The 26,961-nt window shown below is 49.4% G+C and overlaps 1 protein-coding gene across 4 annotated transcripts in view; it reads left to right on the forward strand.

Annotated features, from left to right (window-relative positions):
- Positions 1–1,772: 1,772 nt before the first annotated feature.
- KIAA0232 (KIAA0232 ortholog) overlaps positions 1,773–26,961 on the forward strand; it is a 29,586-nt gene continuing 4,397 nt past the window's right edge. Inside the window, exons 1-6 of one of the 4 annotated variants that reach the window (XM_023522397.1) lie at positions 1,773–1,931; positions 9,071–9,137; positions 10,513–10,594; positions 12,607–15,904; positions 21,461–21,569; positions 26,646–26,743. In XM_023522397.1, coding sequence (XP_023378165.1) covers positions 1,884–1,931; positions 9,071–9,137; positions 10,513–10,594; positions 12,607–15,904; positions 21,461–21,569; positions 26,646–26,743 — 3,702 coding nt within the window. In that variant the 5' untranslated portion in view covers positions 1,773–1,883. The remainder of the gene's footprint in view (positions 1,932–9,070; positions 9,138–10,512; positions 10,595–12,606; positions 15,905–21,460; positions 21,570–26,645; positions 26,744–26,961) is intronic. The other 3 variants (XM_011378557.2, XM_011378556.2, XM_011378555.2) reach the window with 3 other exon arrangements.

Genomic DNA, 26,961 nt, shown 5'->3' on the forward strand with positions numbered 1-26,961 from the left:
TATATTATATTGTGAATAGCTTTCCAGGTCAATAAATATGCTTCGTGATCTCCTTAGTGGTTATGATATCACCTGGATGAATCGGCGATTTAACCAAGCCCTCTGCATCTGATGTTTAGGTTGTCTCTGCAAGTTTGCCATATCGACAGGTGCAGGCTCAACATCGCTGCGGCGAGACCTGTGTGCACCTTGGTGCCTATTTCTTTAGAAGCAGAATTACCGGATTGAAAGTACATGTACATGTTTAAGGTGTCTGATATATATTGTCAAACTGCCCTCCGGAGGACTGCATGTCCATGTAATTTTGAAAGTCCCTTCCGTCTAATGAAACTTAATTAAGACTTTTGAGTATGTGCTACCTCTGCTGAGCTATAGGACAGCTTCAGTAGAGAAACCTGTTTATAACGTGCAGTCAAGAGCCAGTCTCAGCTGCTCATACGAAAAGGAGTCCTGTTTCCACCTCATTTATGCACTATGAGCAAGAGGGAGTATTACAGCCTTTTTCTCTGCCTTCAGAAGCTTTGGGTCTACATCGTTACGGTTCTGTCCCCTGTTCCCATTAAAGGACAAGCCCTATGTCCCAAAGACGTCTTTGGCACAGAATGTCAGGTTTCAGAGTGGTCCAGCCAGACACATCAGATAAGTGGGAATACACCGATAGTTCCTACTTGGCTGTCACACATTTTCCCTTGGAAAATGGAATTGACTCCACTCAACCAGAAAATATGTTTTTCAGGTTCATGAGATCTGCAGACGTGCCCAAGAAATTAAGTAAGAAATGTGCTAATTATGGCGGGTGGAGGATCCTTCTCCTACTCTTAATCCATCGGCATAAAAGTAGTTGTTTTGTATTGGATCAAAGTAAAAATTGGGTTAGATGGTTTATGATTTGTCCTCACAGATCTTTTGAGTGAATTATTGTTATGCTTTTCCTTCTTTATTCCTTCTCATCCATTTATTGATATCTATTTCCTGAGGGCCCACTGTAGGCTAAGTACTCTTCTAAATAATTTTCTTAATTTTTCCATTGTCTTAATTTAGCTAATCTTTTTTTTCCTTGTCGTCTCTCCACTGGTTTTAATCATAATTTATCAAATAAAGGCTTTTTAAAAGACAAAACTAAGTAGCCAAAGATATTAAAACATTAATTTTCAAAAGTCCCAGTCTCCCAAATGCCACAGGCCAAATCGTTCTAGTTTTCACTGAGTGTTAGGGTCGTGGATGATTTGCTTGCTTCCTACTTTTCAAAATTCTTCAGATTTTTATAATGGGCATTATATAATCAAAGGAAAAACTCAACTTCAAATAGTAACATAAAATATTTTATATCTGTTTTTTAGACTACAAGATACAGAGATAGGGATTGGACCGTTTAACTGTTAACCGTTAAAATCTAATGCTAACAGCAGCGCTCACCGTCGGTGAGCGGGACGTACAGGAGAGAGGACGTTCAATTGTGCGCATAGTTCAGGACTAATACTGAAATCTAAGTGACACTTGATTTACACACAAATGTCCGAGTTGTTTATTAGCATTTCCTATAAATCTAAGTGGGTCAAATTTATTAAGATTATCTATAATAAATCATAATAATCTCAATAATAGATACCAGACAGATGGATTATCCCGAAGCTCTCTGATGGACAGTATCCTGTGGTCTCTTAATTTATTAGTGCGTACCATTGTATGAATGACTGTATTTGGGAGGGGAACGTACGTACAAGTATATAGAAGGTAATAGCGTTTGAAACTTGTTCGTCTTGATCACTGAAACTTGTCCCACCTTATTTTAGGAGAATGACATCTTCCTGGGCTGGGAGAAAGGAGCTTATAAGAAATGGGGAAAGAGTAAGAAAAAGTGTTCAGATCTAACTCTAGAAGAAATGAAAAAACAGGCTGCTGTCCAGTGTCTTCGATCTGCTTCTGATGAAGTAAGTTTACATCTTATTTCTAATACTTACAAGGAGAAAAAAAGAGGGAGGTGTTTTTTAAAAGTTTACAAATATAACATCTTGACCAAAAAAGACTCAGAAAAATTAACTACTCATTATCTTACCACTGTAACATAAACAAACATTATCACTTTTTCCTTTAACGCGTTTTAAATATATATATTGAATTTTATGTAACATATTTTTAATAGGTATTATTGTAATTAGACTATGCACAAAATTTTATGGTTTTTTCCCCATTAACATATTTCATCTTGTTACTATATTATTTTTATTCTTTTTAGTGGCTGAGTTATATTTAATCAAATAATATTCCAACAGCAATATCATGTACTCTTTATTAGTAGGTATTTAGCTTACTCTTGATTTTTCGTTATCATTTCTAGGATATTTTCACGTGTGGCTTTTTCCATGGTCTATATTATTTCTTTTGGATACATTCCCAGAAGTAGGAAAGCAGTTCTAACAATTTAAGAACACTGTATTTTCTTCTGATTTATAATTTTTAGTTTGTATTTTAGAAAATATAAGATTATTTTATTTTTTAACACTTTATGTACTTTAGCATCCTGAAATAACAAAATAGTTTTAGAATATGACATCTGCTGAAGTAAATACTATGAATTTTTATTTTGCTGCTCACTATAAGATGTGATCTCCGAGATCATAACTACTTAGAAAATTATTTTGCTTTTACTGTGCAACTTGAGATAGTGTGTCTTACAGACCTTTATAATGCAGAGTTAAGTTGAGAGAGTCATGCAGAGTATCTAGAGAGGTTCCTGACATCCAGAAACTTCCTTCCGGAACCCAGTCATCTAGTGGTCTGATGTCGGGGTAACCAGCTTTGCTACATTGGACGATCCAGAAGTGATTCTGTCTGGCGGCCACCTACCACGTGTGCCTTTTCCCAGCCGTGTCTCACCCTGCCGAGGGCCACGTGCGAGGGCCGACCCCGCCGCGAGGGCCGCTGGTGTCTGGTCTCTGCTCCCGCCTGGACCCGCACCCTCGCAGTTGCAGTGGTTCTGTCTGCCCGCTGGTGCCGCCCGTGCTCCTGGGCCGGACTGCGGGTTGCCCATCTTCATCTCCTGGTGCCCACCCTGATTTGTTAAGCTGCAGGGAAGGGACAGAGCTGCCTGGCAGTCCCCTCGGTCCCCTCCCACAGCAAGCGCTGTGAGTGATGAGCAGCCCTCAGAGAGAGGAGGAGGATCAGGCAGTCACCTAAAAGGCGTCTGTTTCTACATGACATGGAGGGGAGTAGATTGGTAAAGTAATTCGGAGCTTTTACAGGAATTAAGACGCATACAGTTTTAAAAAGTGAGAGGTTAGTTCAGGTAAATTCTTTGAGCAAAGTCCAAAGAAGCTGCTGAGTCATGGTTGGGAGGCAAACAGCAGCGGGGAGTCTCAGTAGGGGAAAGGATCTTGTTTCTGCTTTGGACCCACGTCGCTGGGAGATGACTCCAGCCCTCGACCCACAGTGAAGCTGCGTGAAAACAAGGCCTGCTGAAGGCAGCCGTGAGCAAGGAGTCGGATGGGCACCCACCTTACTGTAGTACACGAGACCCAGCCCCCGTGGCTCATCGCGTGTGTGTGGAAGCCATCCTGGTGAGCAGGGTGTGCCGAAAGCAGTTTGCGGTGACGTGGAGGCCGCGCAGGGCAAGGACAGTGGCTTGCGAAGACCTTTGCTGCTCTGCGTTGTTGCTTTGGAAGGACGCTTCCCTTTGCCTGGCCGTCGAGGCGGGAGTTTTGCTTTCAGACCCAGTGGGGCATATTTGTCCCATCTTATTTTTTCCTTCTCATTTTATATTTAAAAAGTTACATTGCTTTTTCTTAACAATGATTGTTTTTTAATCTTATCAAATTAAAATCTCTCATGAGTTTGGCGAGAGATTGGGGGTGAATGAAGAGGAAGGAGGAGGTCCCCAAGTCCCAGCACCCTGTTCCCGAGCTGCGGGCTGCTGTGCAGCAGTGTACAGGCCCATGAAGCCATCTCTCCTGGCTCTTGGAGGGCCAGTGGAAAGAACTTGCAAAGGACCCCTTTAATTATGGCCTGTCAGAGTAGAAAGGAATCACTGTGGTCAGTTATGGATTGTAGGCTGTCTGTGTGTCCCTGGCTTTTCTTTCTAGAATCTGTCTTGCGGCTTCAGTGAAAAGAAAGAAGCAAAAAGACCCTGCATAGGATGTTATAGAGCAGAAATTTCATTTTGTTTTATGTTTTGGCCACAGTGAATGTTTGCATGCGAGTATGTGGTTCATTTCCTAAACACTGAGGATGGCAGTGTTCGTGGTTCTGTGCTTTTTGCCTTCTCAGGTTCAAAAGCCGCAAACAAATTTACAGCCTCATTGAAGATAATAACGTGGATGATGCGGTGGCAGGCAGGCAGGCAGAGGTGATGTTCACCGTTACACGTGAGAGGATCTCTTGTTACTTTCATGTGTGCACGTGTGACTTGCGGGCGTAGTGCTGTTTCTGTAAAAGTATCTGCCGTTATCAGACCCTTCACTGCGTCATGGTTTAAGCAGAACGGCTCGCTTCTCTGCCTCCACCGTTACATACTTGTCATGTGACACTGCGCCCCACCCTATCCCTGCAGTAAGCGGTACCCACCTTACAGCATATCTCTTGACCCATTCAGCCCAGTATTTTGTCTGAGAGACATCACCAAAACTGTATGGAAACTCAGTTGTGCCAAAATTTAATTTTATACATGGGTTAAAATTTGGCAGCACCTGTGAGGATCCGCACGCAGTGGTGCTCGCTCCCCCAGCAGACCTGGCCTTGGTGCAGCCTTTGCTGGTTCCCTGTGTTTACACACGTGGATAACACACAGTTCTCTGAGTGCTCATTTTTGTGACACATTTTGCATTTGCTTTGATGGCGGTTGGTGATGGGTCCTGTAAAGAGAAGCGGTGCTCTCCCTCAGTGACGGCCACTGAGACCTCCCCAGGGGGAAGTCCCACGAAGTGACGTGTCCTCAGTGATGACCACTGAGAGCTCCCCTGGGGGAGCTCCCGCGAAGCGACGTGTCCCCAGTGACGGGCCACTGAGAGCTCCCCTGGGGGAGCCCCCATGAAGCTACATGTGCTAAACTGGGTGTTTAGTGTCTGTAATCAGTGGGCATGGCACACACATATATGCAGACCTCGCTTTTTCCCTTTTAAAAAACATAAAGTGGAATGTTGAATTGTGCTATTGTGTTTTTGAGTCTTCAAGTTTACTTGGTTCTGTTTTCTCTATTGCCAGAGTTAGAGCTTTTTAGATTGTTTTTAATAATTAGTTATATTTCCGTTTTCTTTTTATCGAGCTACTTGAAATTGAATCAAAGCTAGTATTTCATCTCTCATTTTAGGAATGGTTGAGAAGACTGGAAACCCAACAAAGCCCTATTTGGGGAGTAAATAAAGACAGAATGCAGTGATAACTTACTTCAGTTAAGTTAGCTTTGAAAGTGATAGCGTTGCTGCTAATGCTATCTGGGTAACTGCTTGATCTGGGATTATTCACAGAGCCTTATGGAGGGTTTGTGCCCTGGTATGTGGGGTCTCACTGCAGAATATTCTTACATTCAGCTAAGCCCACCAGCAGAATTCTTTTTGCCAGTAAAAGGACACAGGACCTCTTAGTATTTCACACATGGAACGTTCATATGCTCTACAAGGTTTTTGTAAAGTATTTCCTAGCAGTTTACTTTCAAGGTTAATTTTGACCATGTGTGTGTATGTGTGTACATATATACATACATATATCTTTTTCTTGGCATGCTAACGTTTGAATTTAATTCATTCTGGATAATAAGGAGAACATCGAAACTGATAAGTAACGCTCATCCAGCACTTAAATGGACCAGGCGCCCTGTGTACGCCGTAAAAGGCGACGCTGTGCTCCCTCTACAGGCCAGACCCCTGAGAAGCCAGCGGCACCGAAGGCCAAGAATGCCAGCCGTCGCGGCTGTCACAGGCAGCCCTGCCTGGGGAAGCCTGCGCTCACCCCCGGGCGTGGGTGGGCAGGGCATTCTGGGAAGCCTGTGGGCCGCTGGGGGGACCTTGGCTCTTCCTTTGAGAAGCCCGAAGGGTTGGAGAGTTTGGAGCCCCGGGGGACAGGACTTGACTTAAATGCTGTGCTGAGCGTGGCCAGGACGGGACGAGGCCGCACAGGCGGAGGGGCAGAGGTGCACTGGGAACCAGTAGGAAGCCGCTGCCGCCGGTCGGGGAGGCAGAGGGGTGAGCCCTGGTTGGCCTCTAAGTACATCTCGAAGGTAGAGCAGACAGGACTAGATGTGGGGTGGAGAGAAGGGGAGGAGTCGAGGGAGATAGCCCAGGATTTGGTCTGAGGATCTGCAGGAATGGCACTCTGTTACTGAGGAAAGGAGGTCGGGCAGGAGCACGCATTTACAGGTGGGCAGGTACGAGGGAAGGTGCAAACCTGAGATGCCCGTGCGAGAGGCGAGTGGGGATTTTTACACGGCAGCTCGATCCGCGCGTCTGGCGTGGATGGGGCTGGGTGGTTGGGGGGCAGACGTAACGTAATAGGCCATTTGCTTGTTTATCTTGCCCAGAGCTGCAGCCTCACATGTCTGTAGGGGCCAGGTAGGAGGCTAAATGAGGAAGGCAGCAGGAGGGGCGAGGCCGCCGTGACTACGAAGCTCCGCCCACCCCCTTTGGACCACGAGCGGCGCCCGCACCCTTGCCTCCCCCTGAGTAGGTGGCCCTGTGGGAATCCAGACCCAGGGACATTCCCCTGGGCCATTTCCTCTGAGAAGTAAGAGTTATTGGAATGTTAATGTCCTAAGGGCGGGGACTTGTCTCTCCATGTCCTTCCTGACACGTTGGGGTGCTCCTGACCATTTTGTCGACTGAACGAAAGAGTGGGTGAATAAGTGGGTGATAAACCAGTGAATGGGGGTGCATTTGGAAGGCTGCTTGCTGAACGCATCCTGGAACTTGCCAGTCTCCATGTGTGGCTCACCGGGTTTCAGACGAGAGTACTCTCACTTGAATTTAGAGCACTCTGGTGGTTTACAGGGCATTTTTACATGTCTGTCTGGTACTGGGAGGTATGATGCTTTTTATAGTTAGGAAAAGCAATTCTTGAGTTAAATGGTAGAGTGTTAGCATTTTTTTTCCATCAGCAGCATGTTCTCACTAAAATATGAGTATAATTTTATTGTCTTAATGTACTATAGGCTCTCAATATTCTCTAATGCCATTGTGGATATGGTATGATAGTAAAATATGATTCTTTCCATTATCTAATAGATGATATTATAATGGAGAAAGTGAATAAAATTTTTCATTAACAGCTCCAAATTAACAACTTGGAATATGCCCTGAGATGACAGGGTACGATGGCTGCTTCCGATGCCCCTTTTTGCTTCTCAGTTTGCTATTATGACAGCCTGGTAGTCTGATGATTACAAAAAATATATATGTATATACACATGTGGGATGCTACCGTAGTCAAGGAGAAGAGACAGAAGCCTGGTGGGTAGAGCTTGCTTTTATGCACGGAGCTAAGGAGTAGGTTCATTGTTTCTTTGCCATTTATATAGGAGAGCAAATATGTGTACCTCTAAGCTGCGTTACTATCTAGAACAACTAAATTCCACAGTTGTGTGATGGTGATTTCTGAGACAAAGCATGAGAAAGAACATCTAGTCACTAGGTTGCGTGGTGGCTCCACGTAGACTGTTAATGGTCAGCGGGGTTCGGCACCGAGAGAGCTGGAAGGAACGACCGATCCCAGGAGGCTTGATGTTTGCGCTGGAGACTGGCACCGGGTTAGGAACGCGGCGACACAGGCTTGCTGTGCAGAACAGCAGCAGCAGCGTGTCAGCTGACACTGGCGTTGGGTTCATGATCTGGAGAAAATGGAATTAAACGGCCATGCTCACCCCACCGTGGACGCTATGGTAAGCGGAGAGAGTCTTTCCGGTGGATTGTGTCGTCGGAGCAGTGTTTATGACTAATGGCTGCCATGGTTTTTGAGAGTGTTTTTAAGGAAAGAACAGTTTTCTTCTAGCCCATTTCCTTGTCTCCCTCTGTCCCGTCTCCCTATTAAAAGCTGTGATCTGCTGTGGCTAGAATGTAACTATCAGTGTGTGCGATTAACCATTTTCATCAGAATCTGTTTCTTGTCGCTCAGACTGTGTAACTGCTGGATTTCTCGTTTAGGAGATCTGCAATGCTTGTGCTGAGTCATTTGAGTTAAGTGAATGGGGTAAAGTTCTATTTTTAGCCCTCAAGGGCCCATGAGGGCGAAGGGCGAGCAGAGTCATGTGCATCTGCCCGGTGCTGCCCACCTAGATCCATTTTATGTACTTTTGGCTGCTGAATAAATACAATATTCCTAGAAAATACATTCGCTTTTTTTGTGCGTTGTAAAGCTTTTTCGTAACTCCTGTGAGGAATCATTTTTAAAGTGTAAAAGTCACATGAGTGAAGCAGCAGTTGCCGTGGCTGCTCCCAGCGCTGATTTTCCTTTAAAGGTCAGCGCTCGCTCTCGTCGCCCCAGACTCGGGCTCTTCCGCGCGCTCTCAACTTGGCCCCGTGTCCGTGTGGAGGCCGATACCCTGTTCGCGACCCTGAAAAGAAAAAGCTGTCACAGTCGCTCACGGCGTTGGCCCGTGTTTTCTAAACTGCTCTTCTCGTGGCAGTCGTGTGTGTGCACTTTGCAAAAGGAAAAAATGCCTTGGTTTTCTTGAGACCGGGAGCTCCTGGAGGACTGAGATGAGCTGGTCGTTGTTGTTGTTGTTGTTGTTGTTGTCGTTGTCGTCGTCGTATTGAGTTTGGCACGAGACTTTGCGGCCATACATAGTGAATAGTATTTTTGGTGGCGACTCACTTTTATCCGTCCAATGGGCATTTAGGTCCTTATCCTGCCCCCGCCCCCCAAACAAGATGCTATACCCTGGGAGGAATATTAACATTTTCACATATTAGTAAAACACGTATACTAAATTAGATCTACAAACCTATCATTTTTAAACTCTCATGTTCATTTAAATATCGATAATGTATTTCTTTTGGAACGTGGAAAATTTATTTATAAAACCTTTAGGTTACAACAAAGTGCACAAACACTTGGCGGTAGACTAACGCGCGTTTCTGTCCTCACGCAGAGCTCTGGCATCGAGACTTTGGTGGAGGAGCTGTGCTCCCGGCTGAAGGACCTCCAGAGTAAGCAAGGTGAGGGCAGTGCGCTCACTCCCTGAGGGACGTGGTCGGTCGCCCGGGAGGACGCGGCCACCCAGGAGCGGGTCGGGGGCCTCTTAGAGTTGACGGGAGCAAGAAAAACAAGAGCAGGTCTTAGGGTTCGGTGCGTGTCAGCACACCAGCATCACGCTGTGTCCTCAGCTGTTAGTGGCTTCTGGGTCAACCCTGAATGGTCACTTAGATAGGTCCCTGCTGTCAGAGGAGTGATTTCATCCACAGGTGCCCTTACAGAGAGGACCCAGGCCTTTTGTTTGTCTTCAGATTGAAGCTCAGAGATCGGGAGCACTGTTTTCTCTCCTCCATCCTCGTGCCCCTGTTAACATCTGCCTGTGGACACCAAGGCCTCCAGAGGTGTCTACACAGTTATTTCAGGTCTGGAAGGAACATCTGCCTTAACTCTCGGATGTTTGAAAAGGCGCACTTGACAGGCGCAAGTCATTTTAACTCGTGAACCCTCGTAGCTCCTTTTCCCAGCTTTTCAGTAAGCCCTTAGAACAGGAGCTACGTACTGAGATTAAGAGTCCTTGTTTTCCTTGTCCTCCTCATGGTCATTTTGCTGCCCGAGTCTAGAGCCTTCCTGTTAAGGATGCAGTTTGTTTGTTTTTAATCTGAGGCAGTATCATGAGCTAAGCTGAGGGTAGAGTTCTGCTTCTGTTTTAGCTGAAACACAGCTCTTGGTCTTCTGATGTTAAGTGACAGCTAACTGTAACGAAGAAGTTTCTTTGCAGATTGGCATTAGTCGAGATGAGTCAGTGTAAAAGTCCATGAGTGCAGAATTTTGTGACAAGATAGTTTTGGAATCTAAACAGATGTTCTCTTTTTCTAGTATAATTAATAAGTACACAGGGGATTTGAGTCTCTCAATTAAGTGTCTCTAGGGCAGCGGTCCCCAACCTTCGTGGCTCCTATGAGAATCCAGTGCTTGAGGATCTGAGGCGGAGCTGAGGCGGTGATGCTGGCGCTGGGGAGCGGCTGCAGATACAGATGCAGCTTCGCTCACTCGCCACCTTTGCTCACCTCCTGCTGTGCGGCCCGGTTCCTAACAGGCCACAGCCTGGAACCAGTCTACGGCCCGGGGGTTGGGTACCCCTGCTCTAGGGCGCTGTATCAGTGATAAGATGAACAGGTCTCACCTCTCAGCCCAGGGTCCATGTGGTTTAGCCAGAGAATTCCCTCTAGTGTAGTGAAGAAATCGATTTTTATTAAAAAGACAAACTGCTGTAGAGTTCTTCTTAAGTCACAAAAGCCTGTATAATTTCTATTAAAGTTACTTGAGAAACTTTTAAAAACACAAGCTTTCATTGACTAGATATAAGACAAATCTTTCTGAATTTTTGTTTCATAACAGAAGAGAAGATTCACAAAAAGTTAGAGGGCTCTCCCTCCCCAGAGGCAGAGTTATCCCCTGCAGCAAAGGATCAAGTGGAAATGTACGTACGGTTGCATTCAGTGATAAAGTGTGCGTGTGTTAAAATCAAGCTAATCACTGCTACTTGGTTTACAGTCTTTGTTTCTTGTTTTTATTTAGTGTCATATTTTATAATTCAAGAAATATTTATTGAGCACTAACACGTGTGTTTGACACTGAGAGTTCAAAAGTGAATGAGATAGTTCTACCCTTAGCATTCATGTTGAATCAATATTTGTGCAGTGAATGAATGAAACAAGCAAGTTTATTATTTACACTCTATCCGTGTACTATCACCTTTGAAATTCACACCTGTCCTTTGAGACGGCCAAAAGAAATTATGTTAATCCTTGTTCTACACACAAGGAAGCTAAGTCCCCATTGCTGATTCTAGAGGGAACACAGGCAGGTCATTGACCTTGTCACACTTGTTTGCTGAAGATGCTTTTAATTTTCTCTTTGTAAATGGTTAGTATTAAGATCAGCTGCATTATAAGCAGACTTCTTGTACATTTTATTCGAATCTTCTGAACTTCTAAAACTTAAGGAAAAAATAGCCGTTAGTTGTTTTGCATAGACCTGCACTTTTCGCCATGGCAGCCAGAAGCCACATGAGGCTGGTGAGTGCTTGAAATGTGGCTGCTTCAGACTGAGCTGTGCTGTAAGTATAAAAGTCTCACCAGATTTAAAAGACTTAGAGTAAAAAGAAATGTAAAATATTTTATTTATATCTTTTAATACCAATTACATGTTGAAATGATGTTATGATGATTATATTTGGTTAAGTAAAATACATTTTTTGAAATTAATTTCACCTGTTTCTACTTATGCTTTCAACGTGACTCTTAGAGCATTCAGAGTTGCATATAAGCTCACAGCATCTTTTTGTTAGCTCTGGTACGGACTGAAAAGGGAGGTCAGGTATACGTCCCTGCAGGCGTGGCCTTTTATCACTTGACGTGGGACCGCGACCGTCGCCTCCAGAACCACAGTCCCCTTGACCACCAACCTGATGGCAGGTTCTTCCTTGGGCAATCTGTCTTGCTCTGAAATCTTCTTTGTTTTCAAGCCCTAAGCCAGGCCCTCGATTTTCCTTTCTGCATTTCCACAGTTACTGGTCCCGTCGGGCTTCGGTTCCGTGAGCACAGCCTTGTGTCCTCACCCAGGTCGCTGTGTCTCACCGGTACTACTCACGAAACTACTGCGTTTCTGGAACTGCAAGGCTCAGTCGTGGTCCACCTTCTCTAACTGTGCTGGGGCTCACGAGCACCCTCTTTTCTGAACACATGAATGCCATAATCCCCACTAACTCGGAGGGTCTGCCGAATGCCCCGCTTCGTGCTGGCCTCCAGAGGAGAAGGAACAGTACCGACAGCCGCCCGGAGAAGGCGCTGTTCTCACTTCCCATGTTAAGTCCTTCAGTCCTCACAGCTCTGCGACGTGTAGATACTGTCATTACCCCCAGTTTTTAGGTCAGGAAACTGAGCCACAGAGGCTAAGTAACATGCCTGAGGTCACACAGTTAGTGACAGTCAGGATTCACACTTAGGAAGTGTGACTTCAGGATGCATGTTCCCAAGTACGCTGCTGCACAGCGTTTCAGCCGCATCCGCACCAGCGCTCGCCCGCCTTCGTGAGGTGAGCCGCATCTTCGCCATCTCACAGTCCAGGCAATGGGGACCAAGACGCTACATAACTGGTTCAAGTCCAAGCGCAGTGAGTGACTGAGCCGGGCACCAGACGCAGGTATCTTGCAGCAAAAGAGTCATCTTCGCACTACATCGTAGTTGTCACTCTTGGCCACTTAGTTAAAATTCAGACTTTGAAGAGAAAAACTGTCATCTTACATATTTTCTTAATACTCTTAAGTGCTTATCTCAGTGCTTGATACATGGGACTAAACATAAAGGATATTTTTGCTGTGTTACTAATTATTTTAAAGTTATTAATTCATGGATGATGTACACGTTGACTGTCAAGATGAAGCATCCCATTTTTCCAATCGATCATGTTGTGTTACTCTTTGTTTTTCAGGTACTATGAAGCATTTCCACCACTTTCTGAGAAACCAGTTTGCCTGCAAGAGATCATGACTGTGTGGAACAAGCCAGCAGTCAGTTCTTACTCGAGCTCCTCGTCGTCGTCCACAGCCCCGCCCACCAGCACCGGGACCTCCTCTCCCAAGGACTGCAACAGCGAAGGGGACGTCATCAAGGAAAGAAGCAACGAAGTGTCCACCACTGCACGCGAGAAAACCCAGAGCAGAAGTAAAACCGAGAAGGAGAACAAATTTAGCAATGGCCCAATCGAAGAAAAGCCCGCTTTGTACAAAAAGCAAATGCGACATAAACCCGAGGGGAAGATTCGCCCTCGCTCATGGTCTTCCGGCTCCAGTGAAGCAGGTTCAAGTTCAAGCGGTAATCAGGGAGAATTAAAAGCATCCATGAAGTGCGTGAAAGTAAGACACAAGGCACGAGAAATTCGGAACAAAAAGGGGCGGAACGGGCAGAGCAGGCTCGCGCTGAGGCACGGCGAGAAGGCCGAGAGAACCGTCCACGCTGGAAGCAGCAGCAGCAGCGGCGGCGGCGGCGGCGGCGGCTCTGTCAGTCAGCTGTGCAAACGCGGCAAGAGGCCGGCGAAGGACACGGGGAGGAAAGACGCGGGGAGCGCGGAAGGGAGAGACCTGTACGCGGAGAGCAGAAACGACAAGGAGTACAAAGAGGAACCGCTGTGGTACACCGAGCCGATCGCCGAGTACTTCGTCCCCGTGAGCAGGAGGAGCAAACTGGAGACCACGTACCGGAACAGAGAGGCGCGCGCCGCGCCCGCCGAGGCCGTGGCCGGGCTGTCCGACGCCGTGCACGGTCTCCGGATCAGCAGCAGCGCCCTGCACAAGGCGTACCTCGCAGCAGGCACCTTCATCGACGGCCACTTCGTGGAAATGCCTGCGGTTATCGATGAGGAGATCGACCTCACTGGGACCTCACTCTGTTCTCTCCCGGAGGACGACAAATACTTAGATGATATTCATCTCTCAGAATTAACGCACTTCTATGAAGTGGATATTGATCAATCCATGTTGGATCCTGGTGCCTCAGAAACAATGCAAGGGGAAAGTCGGATTTTGAATATGATTCGACAAAAAAGCAAAGAGAAGACAGATCTTGAGGCCGAATGTTGCATAGTGTTAGATGGCATGGAGTTGCAAGGGGAACGTGCAATATGGACGGACTCTGCCAGCTCCGGGGGTGCCGAGGGCCTGCTCCTGCAGGACCTCGGCAACCTGGCCCAGTTCTGGGAGTGCTGTTCATCCAGCTCCGGTGATGCCGACGGCGAGAGTCTGGGAGGAGAGTCCCCGGGGAGACTCTCCCCGCACTTGGACGGCGTGGCGCTCAGTCCGCACGCGCTTGCTGGCCGCCGAGAGCTCTTTTCGGACATTAATGAAGGATCTGGTATCAACTCTTGTTTTTCAGTGTTTGAGGTGCAATGCAGTAATTCTGTTCTACCGTTTTCCTTTGAAACACTCAACTTGGGAAATGAAAATACAGATTCTAGTGCTAATGTGCTTGGGAAGACGCAGTCTAGATTGCTAATATGGACCAAAAATAGTGCCTTTGAAGAAAACGAACACTGTTCTAATCTTTCAACGAGAACCTGCAGTCCCTGGTCCCATTCGGAAGAAACGCGTTCGGATAACGAGGCAGCAAGTCTTCAGTTCGAAGAACCCGCCGCGCAGTTTAGTGCCGAAGGTATCAGCTACGTGGTTCCCGGAGTCTCGTCCAATTATGTAGATGAAGAGCTTCTAGATTTTTTGCAGGATGAAACTTGCCAGCAAAACAGTAGAACTTTAGGCGAAATTCCTACGTTAGTTTTCAAAAAACAATCTAAACTAGAATCTGTCTGTGGTATTCAGCTAGAACAAAAAACGGAAAACAAAACGTTTGAAACTGCACAAGCGTGTCGGGAAACCAGTCCGCACGGAGATGGCTACAGCTCAGGGGTTATTAAAGACATTTGGACAAAGATGGCGGATAGGAATTCTGTAGCTCTGGTAGAAGTAGAGAGAGTTGACGATGAGCTGTTTTCGACCGATGTAAATAACTACTGCTGCTGTCTGGACGCCGAAGCTCAAGTGGAGCCCCTCCGGGAGCCGAGTAAGGCCGTGCAGAGGTCGGAGTACCGTCTGTGGGAGGGACAGAAGGAGAACCTGGAGAAGCGAGCGTTCGTGTCCAGTGAGCTCTCGAAGGTGGACGGTGGCGATTATACTACACCCTCTAAACCTTGGGACGTCACCCAAGAGAAGGAGAACGCCTTCATTCTTGGAGGAGTTTACGGGGAGCTCAAAACCTTTAATAGCGATGGGGAATGGGCAGTCGTACCGCCTAGTCACACGAAAGGAAGTTTGTTACAGTGTGCGGCTTCTGATGTCGTGACGATAGCCGGCACGGATGTCTTCATGACCCCAGGCAACAGTTTTGCTCCCGGTCACAGGCAGTTATGGAAACCCTTCGTGTCCTTTGAACAGAATGACCAGCCGAAGAGTGGGGAAAATGGATTAAATAAGGGATTTTCTTTTATCTTCCATGAAGACTTATTAGGCGCTTGTGGTAATTTTCAAGTCGAAGATCCTGGACTCGAATATTCATTCTCTTCCTTTGACCTAAGCAATCCATTTTCACAAGTTCTTCACGTCGAATGTTCATTTGAACCCGAAGGGATTGCATCTTTCAGCCCTAGTTTTAAACCGAAATCAATCCTCTGCTCTGATTCAGACAGTGAGGTTTTTCACCCCAGGATATGTGGCGTCGACAGAACACAATACAGGGCTATTCGAATCTCTCCTAGGACTCACTTTCGCCCAATTTCTGCATCTGAACTGTCCCCGGGAGGAGGAAGCGAGTCGGAATTTGAATCTGAGAAAGAGGAAGCAAATATTCCTGTTCCTTCTCAAGTTGATGCATTCGAAGATCCACAGGCAGATCTCAAACCACTGGAGGAAGATGCAGAGAAAGAAGGCCATTACTATGGAAAATCAGAACTTGAGTCTGGAAAATTCCTTCCCAGGTTAAAAAAATCCGGGATGGAAAAGAGTGCTCAGACATCACTGGATTCCCAGGAGGAATCAGCTGGGATTCTGCCAGCGAGACAGCAGAATCAGTGTTTGGAGTGTAGCCTGAGTGGGTCTCTGGAAATCAGCTTAGAAAGCTCAGAAGCAAATTGTAAAATAATGGCACAATGTGAGGAAGAAATTAATAATCTTTGCAGTTGTAAAGCAGGTTGTCAGTTGCCTGCTTATGAAGATAATCCAGTTTCTTCGGCACAGCTGGAGGAGGTAGGTGTCTCTCTCTCTCTCTGTTAGTATTGATAAAAGGATTTGGTCAGACTTCAGTCTGACAAGAACCGTATCAGGCAATGAAAGATGGGGTTACATTATTGGGAAATGAGCTTAACTTCCTTGTAATGTATCATTACTTTACGTAAGGACTTAAAATGAACTCGATATTTATAAGTTTGAACTAGACAATAGACGTTTTCTGCAGAGAAAAGACATTTTTAAATCACAGGATATAAATAAGATTCTTATGTGTTGTTTTAGTATGCACATACTGTGCTTAAAGCAAAACCTGATATACAGGCATTTCCGCTTTCAGAGTCGATGAGTCGGACGTGGACGTGGCCGTTCACTGTTCAGAAGGCCCTCTGCTCTTCAGAAGTAACAGTGCAGGGTTTCCTTAAGTCCATCCGACTGCCTCTGACACGCTGACCTGTGTATCAGAACTTGCGTTTTACGTGTAAAATAAATTACACCTGTAGAGAGTTCTCTAAAATATATTGTGATGCAGGTAAAAATTAACCCACAACCTAAATGCAACACAGCAGCTTCCGCAGAACCTATGCAGATGGACCTCAGTTTATACAGAGTGTATACTCCTGCAGCTGTGTGCATCATGTGCCAGGTCTGTCAGACAAGGGTCATAGTAATAGTTTTGTTAACAGGGGTCACTCTCCCCTTTGACTAGTCCTAAGAAGTGGACTTCAAGGAATCGCACTGACCTGTTCCACAGAATAGCACAGTGATCTGCCTGCTGTTCAGCCGTTGCTTGGCAAAGCCGTGCCTGGCCATCTTCGGGAACCGCTTATTAAAAAGGCAGCTGGAGGTGGTGGTCGTGACAGGAGAGCCGACGACGAGTGTCACCCTTCCTCCCCTGTGCCCTTGCGCACACTCCACCCACCTCTGACACACCCGAATCCTTCCCACCGCCTTCACTGACACAGCCCCTACTTCCTCTCCCCTGCTCCACCCTCCCTGCAACAAATAATTTCTCCCTTCCTTTAATTTTCGTGCATTTTATGCCTCTTTGTTGATTGCATTTCCACTTTTCGTGAGTCTCTCTGTACTCTCTCTCATTAGAGTATAAGCTCCTCATGGCTGCGGACCGTTCCTTCCTCGTGTGTGGGGTCGGTGTGTCCTTGGGGTGCGCCCAGGTGCCTGCGAGGGTGGGTGACGAGAATCAGCGCTGCGGTCAGCTTGCCCGGACGTCCTCAGGCGGGAATTCAGTCCCACTGAACGCTGAAGTCTGAGCTTGACCGAGAACTGAAAAAACAGTGTCGCGAGCACTTACCTGTCTGTCTCTTGCCCCGCTTTCATCCTTAAATGTTTCTTCGTGCACTTTGTATCTCACCTGGTTCCAGGTGGGAAGGCAGAGGGACTCTGCATCGCAGCCCCGCCACGCTCCTTCGCTTGCTAGTGTGTGGATGTCTTTATGTGCTCTCAGAATTCTGGGCTGTCGTGACAGGTTCTGGCCACCAGTGAAGTCCTCAGAGGACATCGCAGGGTTGTGCGACAGTCTAGATGTTGTCGTACTGTCAGCCCTGGTCTGGCAGCATTGCCACAGCTTCGAGCCGGATTGGAGCGCACTTCACAGACTCACCTGAAGTGTGGAGAGGCTGAGAGAGTGGCCTGCAGGGACAGTGCGGGGCCAGGACGGGCCGAGAACCTGTGCCCTGCCACTCTCACTACGCGGCCAGCCTCGCGGAGCCTCTACGAGGCTCTTCCCGCTTTTCCTGAGTGAGGGCAGCCTACACAGCGCATCCTGGGAGCCCCATCCTAAAGGTCACTAGTTACCCAGCTGTCTCAGACCACGTGGACTACAATGAAGGATTTCTAATAGAATTGGTGCCCAGAAGCATGAATTATGATTTTTTTTCAGAAGTTTAATTCAATTCAGTTTAGCAGTCATTTATTGAATACCTGTTACGTGCCCGTTGCTGAATTAGATGCCTGGATGAACAGGCGTTGCCCTTGTCCTCAAGAAATCCCGTCTGGTCACAAAGGCCAATTTGTAAACAGTTTATTTTAATTGAAATGGGTAACGCATTCATATGGTTCAAATCCAGAAGTCACGAGAGGGCACGTACACGGCGAAAAGGCCCCTGCCTCCCCAGCAGCAGCCAGGAGGATGCGTTCTGGCGTCTCTCCCGAGGACGTGCCATGCCCCACGAACCAGTGTGTGTGCACAGCGATTTCCCCCTAGTTTTCCTTTCAGCGAAGTGGCGCTTCCTGATAATCGCTCCCCTTGTTCATCTTCTGCACAGTCTTCCATTGTATGGATGGACCGCGACTGACCCAGCTAGTCCGTCGTCTTGTAGGGCATTTGGGCAAACACAGTTTCAGATGACGTGGTAGGTGGCGTGGCAGAGGTGAGCACAGGTGCTGTGGAGAGCCAGAGCAGAGCCCTCCCAGCCCGCGAGGGTTGAGGGAGGCTTTCTGAACATACCTGAGGGTCCAGGGGCCTCCAGGCAGAGGAACAGCAAAAGCCAAAGTAGAGGCTTGAAACCTCACGTGTGCTGGCAGCACCACGAGTAGGTCGTGGCTTCTGAAGTGTCGGGGAAGGCGAGAGGAAGCAGAAAGCAGAGTGTGCCTCGGGTGTCCATCTGTGCATACGTTCGTGACGAAAGTGTCATATGTCGTCTGATCAACCGCTGGCTTAGTGCCAGGCCTTTGGAGCACAGCAAGGGAGCAGGATTGACCGTGCAGGAGAGGGGGCCGGTGCCGGCCCAGTGGCCCTGGAAGCCGGGCTCCGCGAGTAGAGGGCCGGGGCTGCCTGGGCCCGCGGGGCCCAGCCCACCTGTGCCAGGCAGTGTGCCCACCGCTTTCGCACCATTACCCTGTTGAGTGCCCACAGCGACCTGCAGAAATCATCCCGGTGACTGCGTGACTGCTCCGGACAGGACGCTAGGCCCAGAGGGCTGGGCTGCCTGCCCCGCCCCCATCCCAGGCTGAGGGGTGGAGCCCAAGTGCCTTCCAGGACTTCGCACTTCCTGTCAGTTCAGGGACGCTTCAAACAGGCCGCGGGGGCGCCTCTCCCTTGGCCTCTGTTCTCTGTATCTCTTCCTTTATGTTTCCTTTCTTTTTATCCCAAAGAGCAAGGCTTATGGAAGGCTTTCTTTTTTCCCTGTGGGCCCAGTAACTGGCCGTGGCAAAGGGCGTGCTCAGAGGAACACCGAACACCCCTCTCCGCCGGTCTGGGGCTGTCTACTGAGAGCGGGAAGCGGGAGCTTCGCTCACCTCTATCTGTTGCCAAAACCTCTGGCCGGGCTTTCTGGACTAAGTTTACGGCTTTTTTCACCCACTGTTGCATTCATTCATCAAATGTCTACTAAGAGCCTGCTGTATCTGGGCGCCATCCTAGATGCTGCCAATCAGGGACAAAGATTGTCGGGTTTGTAGAGTCACGTAAATGTGCGAAGTTACCCTGAACGCCAGCGCACGGTGCTGTGGGGGCGGGGGGTCAGAGTGCTGGGGCTTTGCTCAGTGGCTGAGCTGCCAGCGCAGGCTCCCTGGTGCAGGCGCACGGGGAGGAAGGGCCTGCGGGCCAGGAGGCCAGCCAGGAAGCCACCCCGACGGCGAGGGGCTGAGCCCAGGGGCCAAGGCGTGCCCGGCCCGTCCAGGGCTGTGTTCTGTTCTGTTGCCTTCTTTCTCCTCTGTTATTTCTTCTTTTTTTTTCATTCTCAACCAAACCAGAAATTGAATTAATACATCAAACAGATGTTATTTAGGCAAAACATGGTTGTCTTTACTGTGCAGCCTAAAAGTTGGGAATAGCTAAGTGGAAAGATGGTATAAAATAACACATATTCATGTGGCAAAGGTAGCATATCAGTAATATCGTAATGACCTTGGACAGTGTCAGATCATTTAGACTTATGGTGATCACTTCATTAGGTACATAAATGTCAAATCACTATGCTGTACGCCTGAAACTAATATAATATTGTCTATTAACAATATTTTTATTTAAAAAATTGAGAGACAAAGCAGCATAAAAAAATGATGCATATTGATTAAATACATGTTCAGTGTAGCATAATACAAGATTAAAAAGTCCCAGCCATTGGATTTGAATGGAGGATGCAGGAAAAATCCTAAAACTGGCAGAAACTGGCATGACCTTAACAGCGGTTTCGGCGGGAAAGAGAAAACGGTGTGCTTGGTGCGCAGATGCGTCCGACGCTGGGCCCTTTCGTCAGGTCAGCGGACATGGGGTGTCTGCCATGTCCGGCCCTGTGTCTGGACGTGCGAACATAAGTGCCACGTGGTCCCTGCCCTCACGAAGCTTACAGTCCGGTTCCACACATATCTGACCTCTTCGTTCTCACCGCCCCAGTCCTCCACGGCGCCCTGACCCTCTCCGGTCTTCCTTCCTTCCCCCGAAAATGAAAGTTCGAAGTGTATTTACCATTTAGTTAAATTAAAAATATATATACATTGCTAAATCAAAAAGATTTAGATCCATGAAATAATTTACATTTTAATGAATAACAAAATCCTGTTAGAGAATCATCATTAGTTGCTAAACAGTTCAGATTTGAAACTTGAATACATATTAAAGTGTCTTCTAAAACAGTAAAGACGTATGCCGCCTACAGGCCTAGCCATTGAGCAGACAGCCACCAAGTTAGGGGCTGGGAGAGGTAGAAACACCAGGATGAGCTTTGCCCTAGGACAGCCTTGGCCAGGCCCAGTGAAGAAGAGGCGTGGACGAGCGTTGCCTTGACAACAAGCACACCAGGATGCACGTGGTGACCTCGGCTGGCCACAGGTCTTCTGATTACCACTCACGAGGACACTCCTTAATCACTAATAACCACTGCTGCTGCTACTGATCTCTGGCCACTCTGCATCCAGGCCTCACTGCCCGGGCAGGTGGGCAGGATCCAGCTGGGATTTGCGTGGTCCACTAGTGAGGGATGGAGCCTGGGCCTGAGCGCCTTCTGTCCTGCAGGGCCATGGAGACGCAGTGGGCATGGGTCTCCTGCCCAGGAGCCCTTCCTGCCTTGTTCCGATGGCCGTGTTGCATTTCGAATCTGAACTGCTCTCAGTTTTATTATTTGGTTTTAGCCTCAGCTTTCTTCGGTTCTCACTGAAGCAGATAGTTCTGTTATAAGGACGTTTAGGTCAGTAACTCTGCCTGTAAAATCTTCTTCTGTCTCATTTCTTCTGCTTCGACTCCTTGCCTGGATATGTGAAGAATGGGGTCCTCCTGTTTTCTCTGGAGCACCTCACAGCATCAGGGACACGTGGCCACCCTTTCTCTCTGCACGCCCAAAAACTAGACACCTGCCTTACTTGGGGTATTTCCTGTTCTGTTACGTGGTTCTGCCTTTTGTTGTGTCTTTAAAGATTTTCATTCCATTTCCAACATAAATACTTTTTAAGAAAAACTTCTTTCATGTGTTACGGATACTTTGCCATTTTTTATTCACTTTAAAACAGTAAACTCATCGATTTAAAAATCTTGGGTTTGTAGTTTATAGTCAATGCTTGAATTTTTGTTTTATCCTGAAAGTTTGTAAAGTTTGATTGTATTTGATTTAATCGAAACAGTTTCCCGTATTGAACACTGATGTACAAGGAATGAATAGAAGTCAAGAAAAACAGACTTGGTGGGAAAAAGCCTTGTACTCCCCTCTTTTTCCTGCATCGGAGTGCGAAGGTAAGGAGACCTATGTTAAGTCATTCACTCAGATTTCTAATTCATTAAGAGCGATAAACGATTTTTCTGTGACTGTCAGTCCAGAAAACACAAACGGTTTCTGCGTGGCTAGCATTTGTCAGGCTCTGGGGACACAGAGGTGAATGAGAGCCACAGCCTGATGTCGGGGAAGACATGGAAATACGTGAAAACTGTGCCGACCTTGGATGAGATCTGCGCCGGCTCCCAGTGAGTCTGGGGGGGGAAGTAACCAGCTAGGCGGAGGCCTTCAGGGAGGCCCCTGGTGGGGAAGTTGAGGAAGGACCGTCCCGTGAAAAGAATGGGCTGCACAAAGGCAAGCGGAGGGAGCAGGGACATGTAGGGTCCAGCTGGGTCGTGGCTGAGGCCAGAAAGGCAGGCGGGCAAGCGGCTTGCGTGGAAGTTTGGGAGCTCTGCTGAGCTAGGTGGAGCTGGACATGCAGGAAGGAGAGGCCGTTTAAAAGGTTGCAGATTAGAAGGTGTCAGGTCTGTGTTTTAAATCCTAGCAACAGAGTGGAGGTGGAGTATAGAAACCGAGGGGCGTCTGTGGGGTTCTGGGGCTCTTGCAGGTCCGGGGCACTGGGGGGAGGTAGATGAGAACAGCACCGTGAGGTTTTGAGAGGATGCCAGAGTCTGTGGGGTGACTGTGAGGAGTGAGTGGCGGGAGGGAGCCAGGCGAGGCCAGGCGGAGGGAGATGGGAGCAGCGGCAGATCGGGTGAAGGTGACTCAGTCCGTGAGCCCCCCAGGTAGACACACCTGGAAGCTGTGGAATACCCCGATCTGGAATTCTGGGGGAAGTGGGAACAAGGGGGCGGTGGGAGTGGGTCAGCTCGGCGGGTGAGCTCGTCCAGGTTGCTGTGGTCTGGATGCTGCGCGTCCTTGGCTGCAGCATTTACTGAGCAGCCTCTCCCGTCAGAGCCCTGAGGGGCACGTAAGCCACTCGTTCGTATTTACGTGTTCACCTGTCTGTCTTGTCTCCCGGCTAATTGTAGTTAATGTGGAGCCAGCGACGTCCCTCACTGCCCACGATGCTTTGCAGGCTCCGGGTGCTCAGAACGCCTTCTCTGGCCTTAGCTGGCTGACTGCCCCTTTCTGTTCTGTAGGCGCAAAAGCAGCCTCCCAAACCCCGCCTCCCCCTCCCGAAAGTTTGCTGGGCCGTGAGGAGGGCCCCGTGCGCGGGCTGTGTTCTCAGCTTCGATTTTGTGTGTTTATTCGAGGGCTGTTTCCCCACCGTTAGCCGATGCCTGTTTGCCTTTCTAATTTACAAGGTGCTGTCGATGTGTTTTCTATAACTCCCACAGAAGCCTCCTGTGAAGCCACCCTAGTTTTCAGATGGAGAAGCTAAATCTTGGGTTGAGGAGTTTGCCCAGAATCACGCATTAGCCGTCGAGCTCGGTTCCAGTCCAGCCTGTCTGTTCAGAAGCTTTGCTCTCTGCAGCCGCTGTCTGCGCTTGGTGCCCAGGGAGACGTGAGGAGCACAAAGCTGCCTTGACTTAGGTCTAGTCTAGTTCCCTGGGTGAGCGTTACGTCATGGAGTTAACAGGGTGCAGGTGCAGCACGGACCCCCCCCCCCCCACTCAGGGAGAGCCAGCGGAAGCAGGACGTGCAGCAGGCAGGGCCTGGGGGTGGCAAAGACCTGTGCTGGGGGGTCCTAGGATGACTTTCAGACACACAGAGTTCTTTGCTCTTGGCAGCCTTAGTCCAGCTTCCTGTCATTAGGAATCCAGTTCCAGCTCTTGGCTCCAGACCCTTGGTGTGTCTCTGGTCCCGTGGTGGGTGTGTAAGTGATTGTTAGGACAGAGTGCCTTATTTTCATTGGGAGGTGGCATTTAGAGAAACCCTCAGTGGATAAGTAATGGCAACCAGGCTTTCGAATGACCTTTAACTCACAGCTGTAAGTTAGATCCCTGCAGGTTGCCCTGTAGTGGCGTTAGGAAGCGTCTGTCTCTCCTGTGACGGGAGTGGGCCTTAGTCTCAGAAGGCTGGCGGGGAAGCAGGTAGCCTCTCACCACTCAGCTCCTCAGCTCCTGCAGCTCCTAGTGTATTAGCAACACTAGGAGTAGCAATCCCGTGCCACTCCCGAGTCGGACCAGCTTGGGAGCCCTTAGCCTTTAGGGGAGGAGGAAGACCACCCCTTTACAGCAGCGGTCCCAACCTTTGTGGCAGCAGGTGCTGGTGCTCCTCTGAGAATCCAGTGCCTGACGATCCGAGGCGCAGCTGAGGCAGTGATGCTGGTGCTGGGGCGCAGCTGCAGATCCAGATGAAGCTTCGCTCTGTTGCCCACTGCTCTTGTGCTGTGTGGCCCGCTTCCTAACAGGCCACGGTCCAGTACCGGTCCACGGCCCAGGGTTTGGGGACCCCTGGTGTACAGTGAGTCAGCTTGTCCAGGCTCCCAGGGCCCCGCGGGACCCCACTTACGTGCAGTCTGCCACCTGCGAGCCTGCATGCATTCATATACATGTCTGTTCATCGAGGAGTTCTCGCATGCCTGCCTTGTGCCGGACACAGTTCAGGCACTGGGGACACGGGCAGACAGGCCGAGGCCCTGCCCTCCTGATCAGCGGACGTTTGAGCAGGGACCTGACGCGAGCCATGTAACAGCAGGGGCCGCCTGCGGGGAGAGGTTGCAGGGAGAGGTAGCCGGCAGAAGCTACCTCCACGCGGGAGTGGGAGTGCACTCGATGGGAACGCGGGGGCCGTGCGGGGCGCAGTGAGGGACAGGCTCAGCCGGGAGCCAGACCACAGGGCGTTGCAGCCGTGTGCAGGGCGGACCTGTGCTGAGCAGCGGTCTTCAGAGCCCATGCCCTGGACGCTAACCGCGTGGAAAGCTCGTTGTAAGTGTCCATATTATTTTAGCCTTAAAGGGCAGCCATGCAGGGCACAGTGCAGAGAACAGCAAGGGGCCTGGGTGACAAACCGAGCTGGAGCTAGGGGCCCCCGTCACCAGCCGCGGGACCTTGGGCGATGACCAGATCTTCCTGTGACTCCACTGTCTGTATGTGTAGAAAGATTTGAGAGCCACCCCTCCCTTCGAGGGTAGCTGCAGAGTAAAGCGCCCAGAACAGGCCTGGCGTATGGCCGTGACCCAGAGTGTGGCAGTGTCAGCCGAGGACCCACTCAGTCCTCCCTGTCCCAGTGCCTGTGGTGTCACAGCCTCTTCTTGTGCTCACAGAATCCCTAAAGCAGGAAGAGAAAATGAAGGGGGTGCGGGTGGGGTGGACCCAGCTCCATCCCTAGTCAGGAAGATCCCCACTGCTCACCCCACCTAGGCCAAGTGGTGACCAGATGGGGTGGGGTGCGGGGCGGAGAGCTCGGCCAGGCAAGCCGAGGAAGAGATGGCCGCCCCGAGTGGGCGAACAGGAGTGTCCTGCAGCTGTCCCGACGCAGGCCGGCCCCCAGCACCGGGGCTCTGGTTAGTAGCACTCGTAGGCGTTGCTGAGTGTGCCGGCACTGAACTTGAGGCTGCACATGCCCCGTCTCTCTTAACTTGCACAGAAATCTGAGAGCAAGTGGTGACCCTGTTAGAGATGAGGGACCTGGGTCTCAGGGGTCAGCAGTTCGCCCCGTTACATCACAAGTATGTCACATAACCAGGAGTCAGCTGCCCTGCCTTTTCCCAGAGCCTGGTGGTTTTCACGAATATAAATTGGTGACCTTGAGGACCTGAAGCAGTCAGAACTGCAGGTTGTGGCGAGCACAGCGGGGCCAGCTCAGCCTGGTGAGAGGCTGGGCAGGGCCCAGACGGCCCACCACCTACAGCAGGAGGGCGCAGTCGCCATGAAGCACTTGCCCTGTCCCCTCCGGTTTTGCGAAGGGGTAGCATCCCACCTCATTGCACACCTCACGGCAGCTGTGCTGTGGGGGCGCAGGCGGTCCTGGTCTGGAGGGGACAGATGCTCGGGGGTATTAAAGGACTCACAGCGGTGTCAGTGTCGGGGTCCACACTCAGGCCTGCCCGAGGTCTCTTCACTGCGTCTTTCTCCATAGAGTTAAGGCGAATGGGGGCTGGTCTAGATCAAGACCAGCGTGTCTCAGCCCTGGCTGTGCATCAGAATTAGCTGGGGGGACAAAGTCAACTGTCATATATGTATGTCGAATATGGGGGTGGGGAGAGAATTACCTGGGAGCTGTCAGAAAATGTTAATACCCGTCTTTTCCCTGGACCAATTCAGCTGACCTCTCAGATGGGGACCTGGGCTTCTAGACTGTCCTTAAAGGCTCCCAGGCGATTGGAATGCACAGCCTGGGCCGCGAACTGCTGGACTAAATGATTCGATTTCTTCTAATTCCGGCTTGTAGTTCCCTGTCCCCTTCTGTGGGCCGCTTACCCCGTCAGACCATTAGCCTCACTTCTCTTCCCGAGTCCACAGGTAAAAAAATAGCGTAGGTTTGTGGCACGCCATTGAGCTGCGGAAGCACAGATGAGGCTGCCACACTGTTGTCTGTGACCGCACGTCCTCCTGTCTGACACGCCATCGTTCGTCTGTTTCACGGGTGTGCATGCGGGACCTGTCTTCCTCCACGCAGCCGGCTTTTACCCTGTTCCCAGGGCCTGTCGCGTTGTGGGTGTGGACACAGGCACACCTCCCAGGTGCTGCAGGTTCGGTCCCAGGCCACTGCAGGGCAGTGAGCATCATGGCAACGTGGGTCTTCTGCTGGTGTAGGGTCTCGCCTTCAATTTGTTAAAAAAAAAAAAAAAATGCAGCATCTGCGAAGAACAGTAAAGTGGGGTGCAGGAGAGTGAGGTGCGCCGTGCGTGTGGGTGACGGCCTCGTGGTGGGGCGACAGGGGCCTGTGCTTCTACTGGCCTGTTTTTTTAAAGACTCGCTGAACAGTCTGTTAAAAGTCTTCAAATCAGCCTGGTGTCTTCGTACACCCCTGGCCGACTGAGCTGGCCACGTCTGCTTTTAGTGGCTACTTAGAATCTCCCAAGGGTCGGCAGACCTGACTGGCCTGGCGCTCAGCAGGCAGTGAAGCGAGGATGCGTGTTTCATAACTGTGTCTTAATGGAATTTCCCCCTTTCCCTCTTTTCCCTTCTCCGTTCCCAATGATTAAGACTGTTGTACAAATGCCAAGGGAGAGAATGGTATAGAAGAGTATCCAGATGCTCACGGAATACCCGGTAATGAAGAGCGTCTGTTAGATTTTAATAGGGTAAGTGGACTGTCCTGCTCCTTGTTATTAACTTGCAAACGGCCGCCCCGTTCTGTCACTCAAGCCGAAATCTGGGAGTCGTGCACTGCCCGTCCCCCTCCCTCCTGGGTCACCAGGCCCTGTGGATGTGACCTTTCTCCTCTGTGGCCCTTCACTTGGTCTGGGACACCTCCCACCTCAGCCTCTTCCCACGGGGCTCCCCAGGTCCCCCACCTTCA

Source organism: Pteropus vampyrus, unplaced genomic scaffold (assembly GCF_000151845.1).
Source record: "Pteropus vampyrus isolate Shadow unplaced genomic scaffold, Pvam_2.0 Scaffold346, whole genome shotgun sequence".
NCBI lineage: Eukaryota > Metazoa > Chordata > Mammalia > Chiroptera > Pteropodidae > Pteropus > Pteropus vampyrus.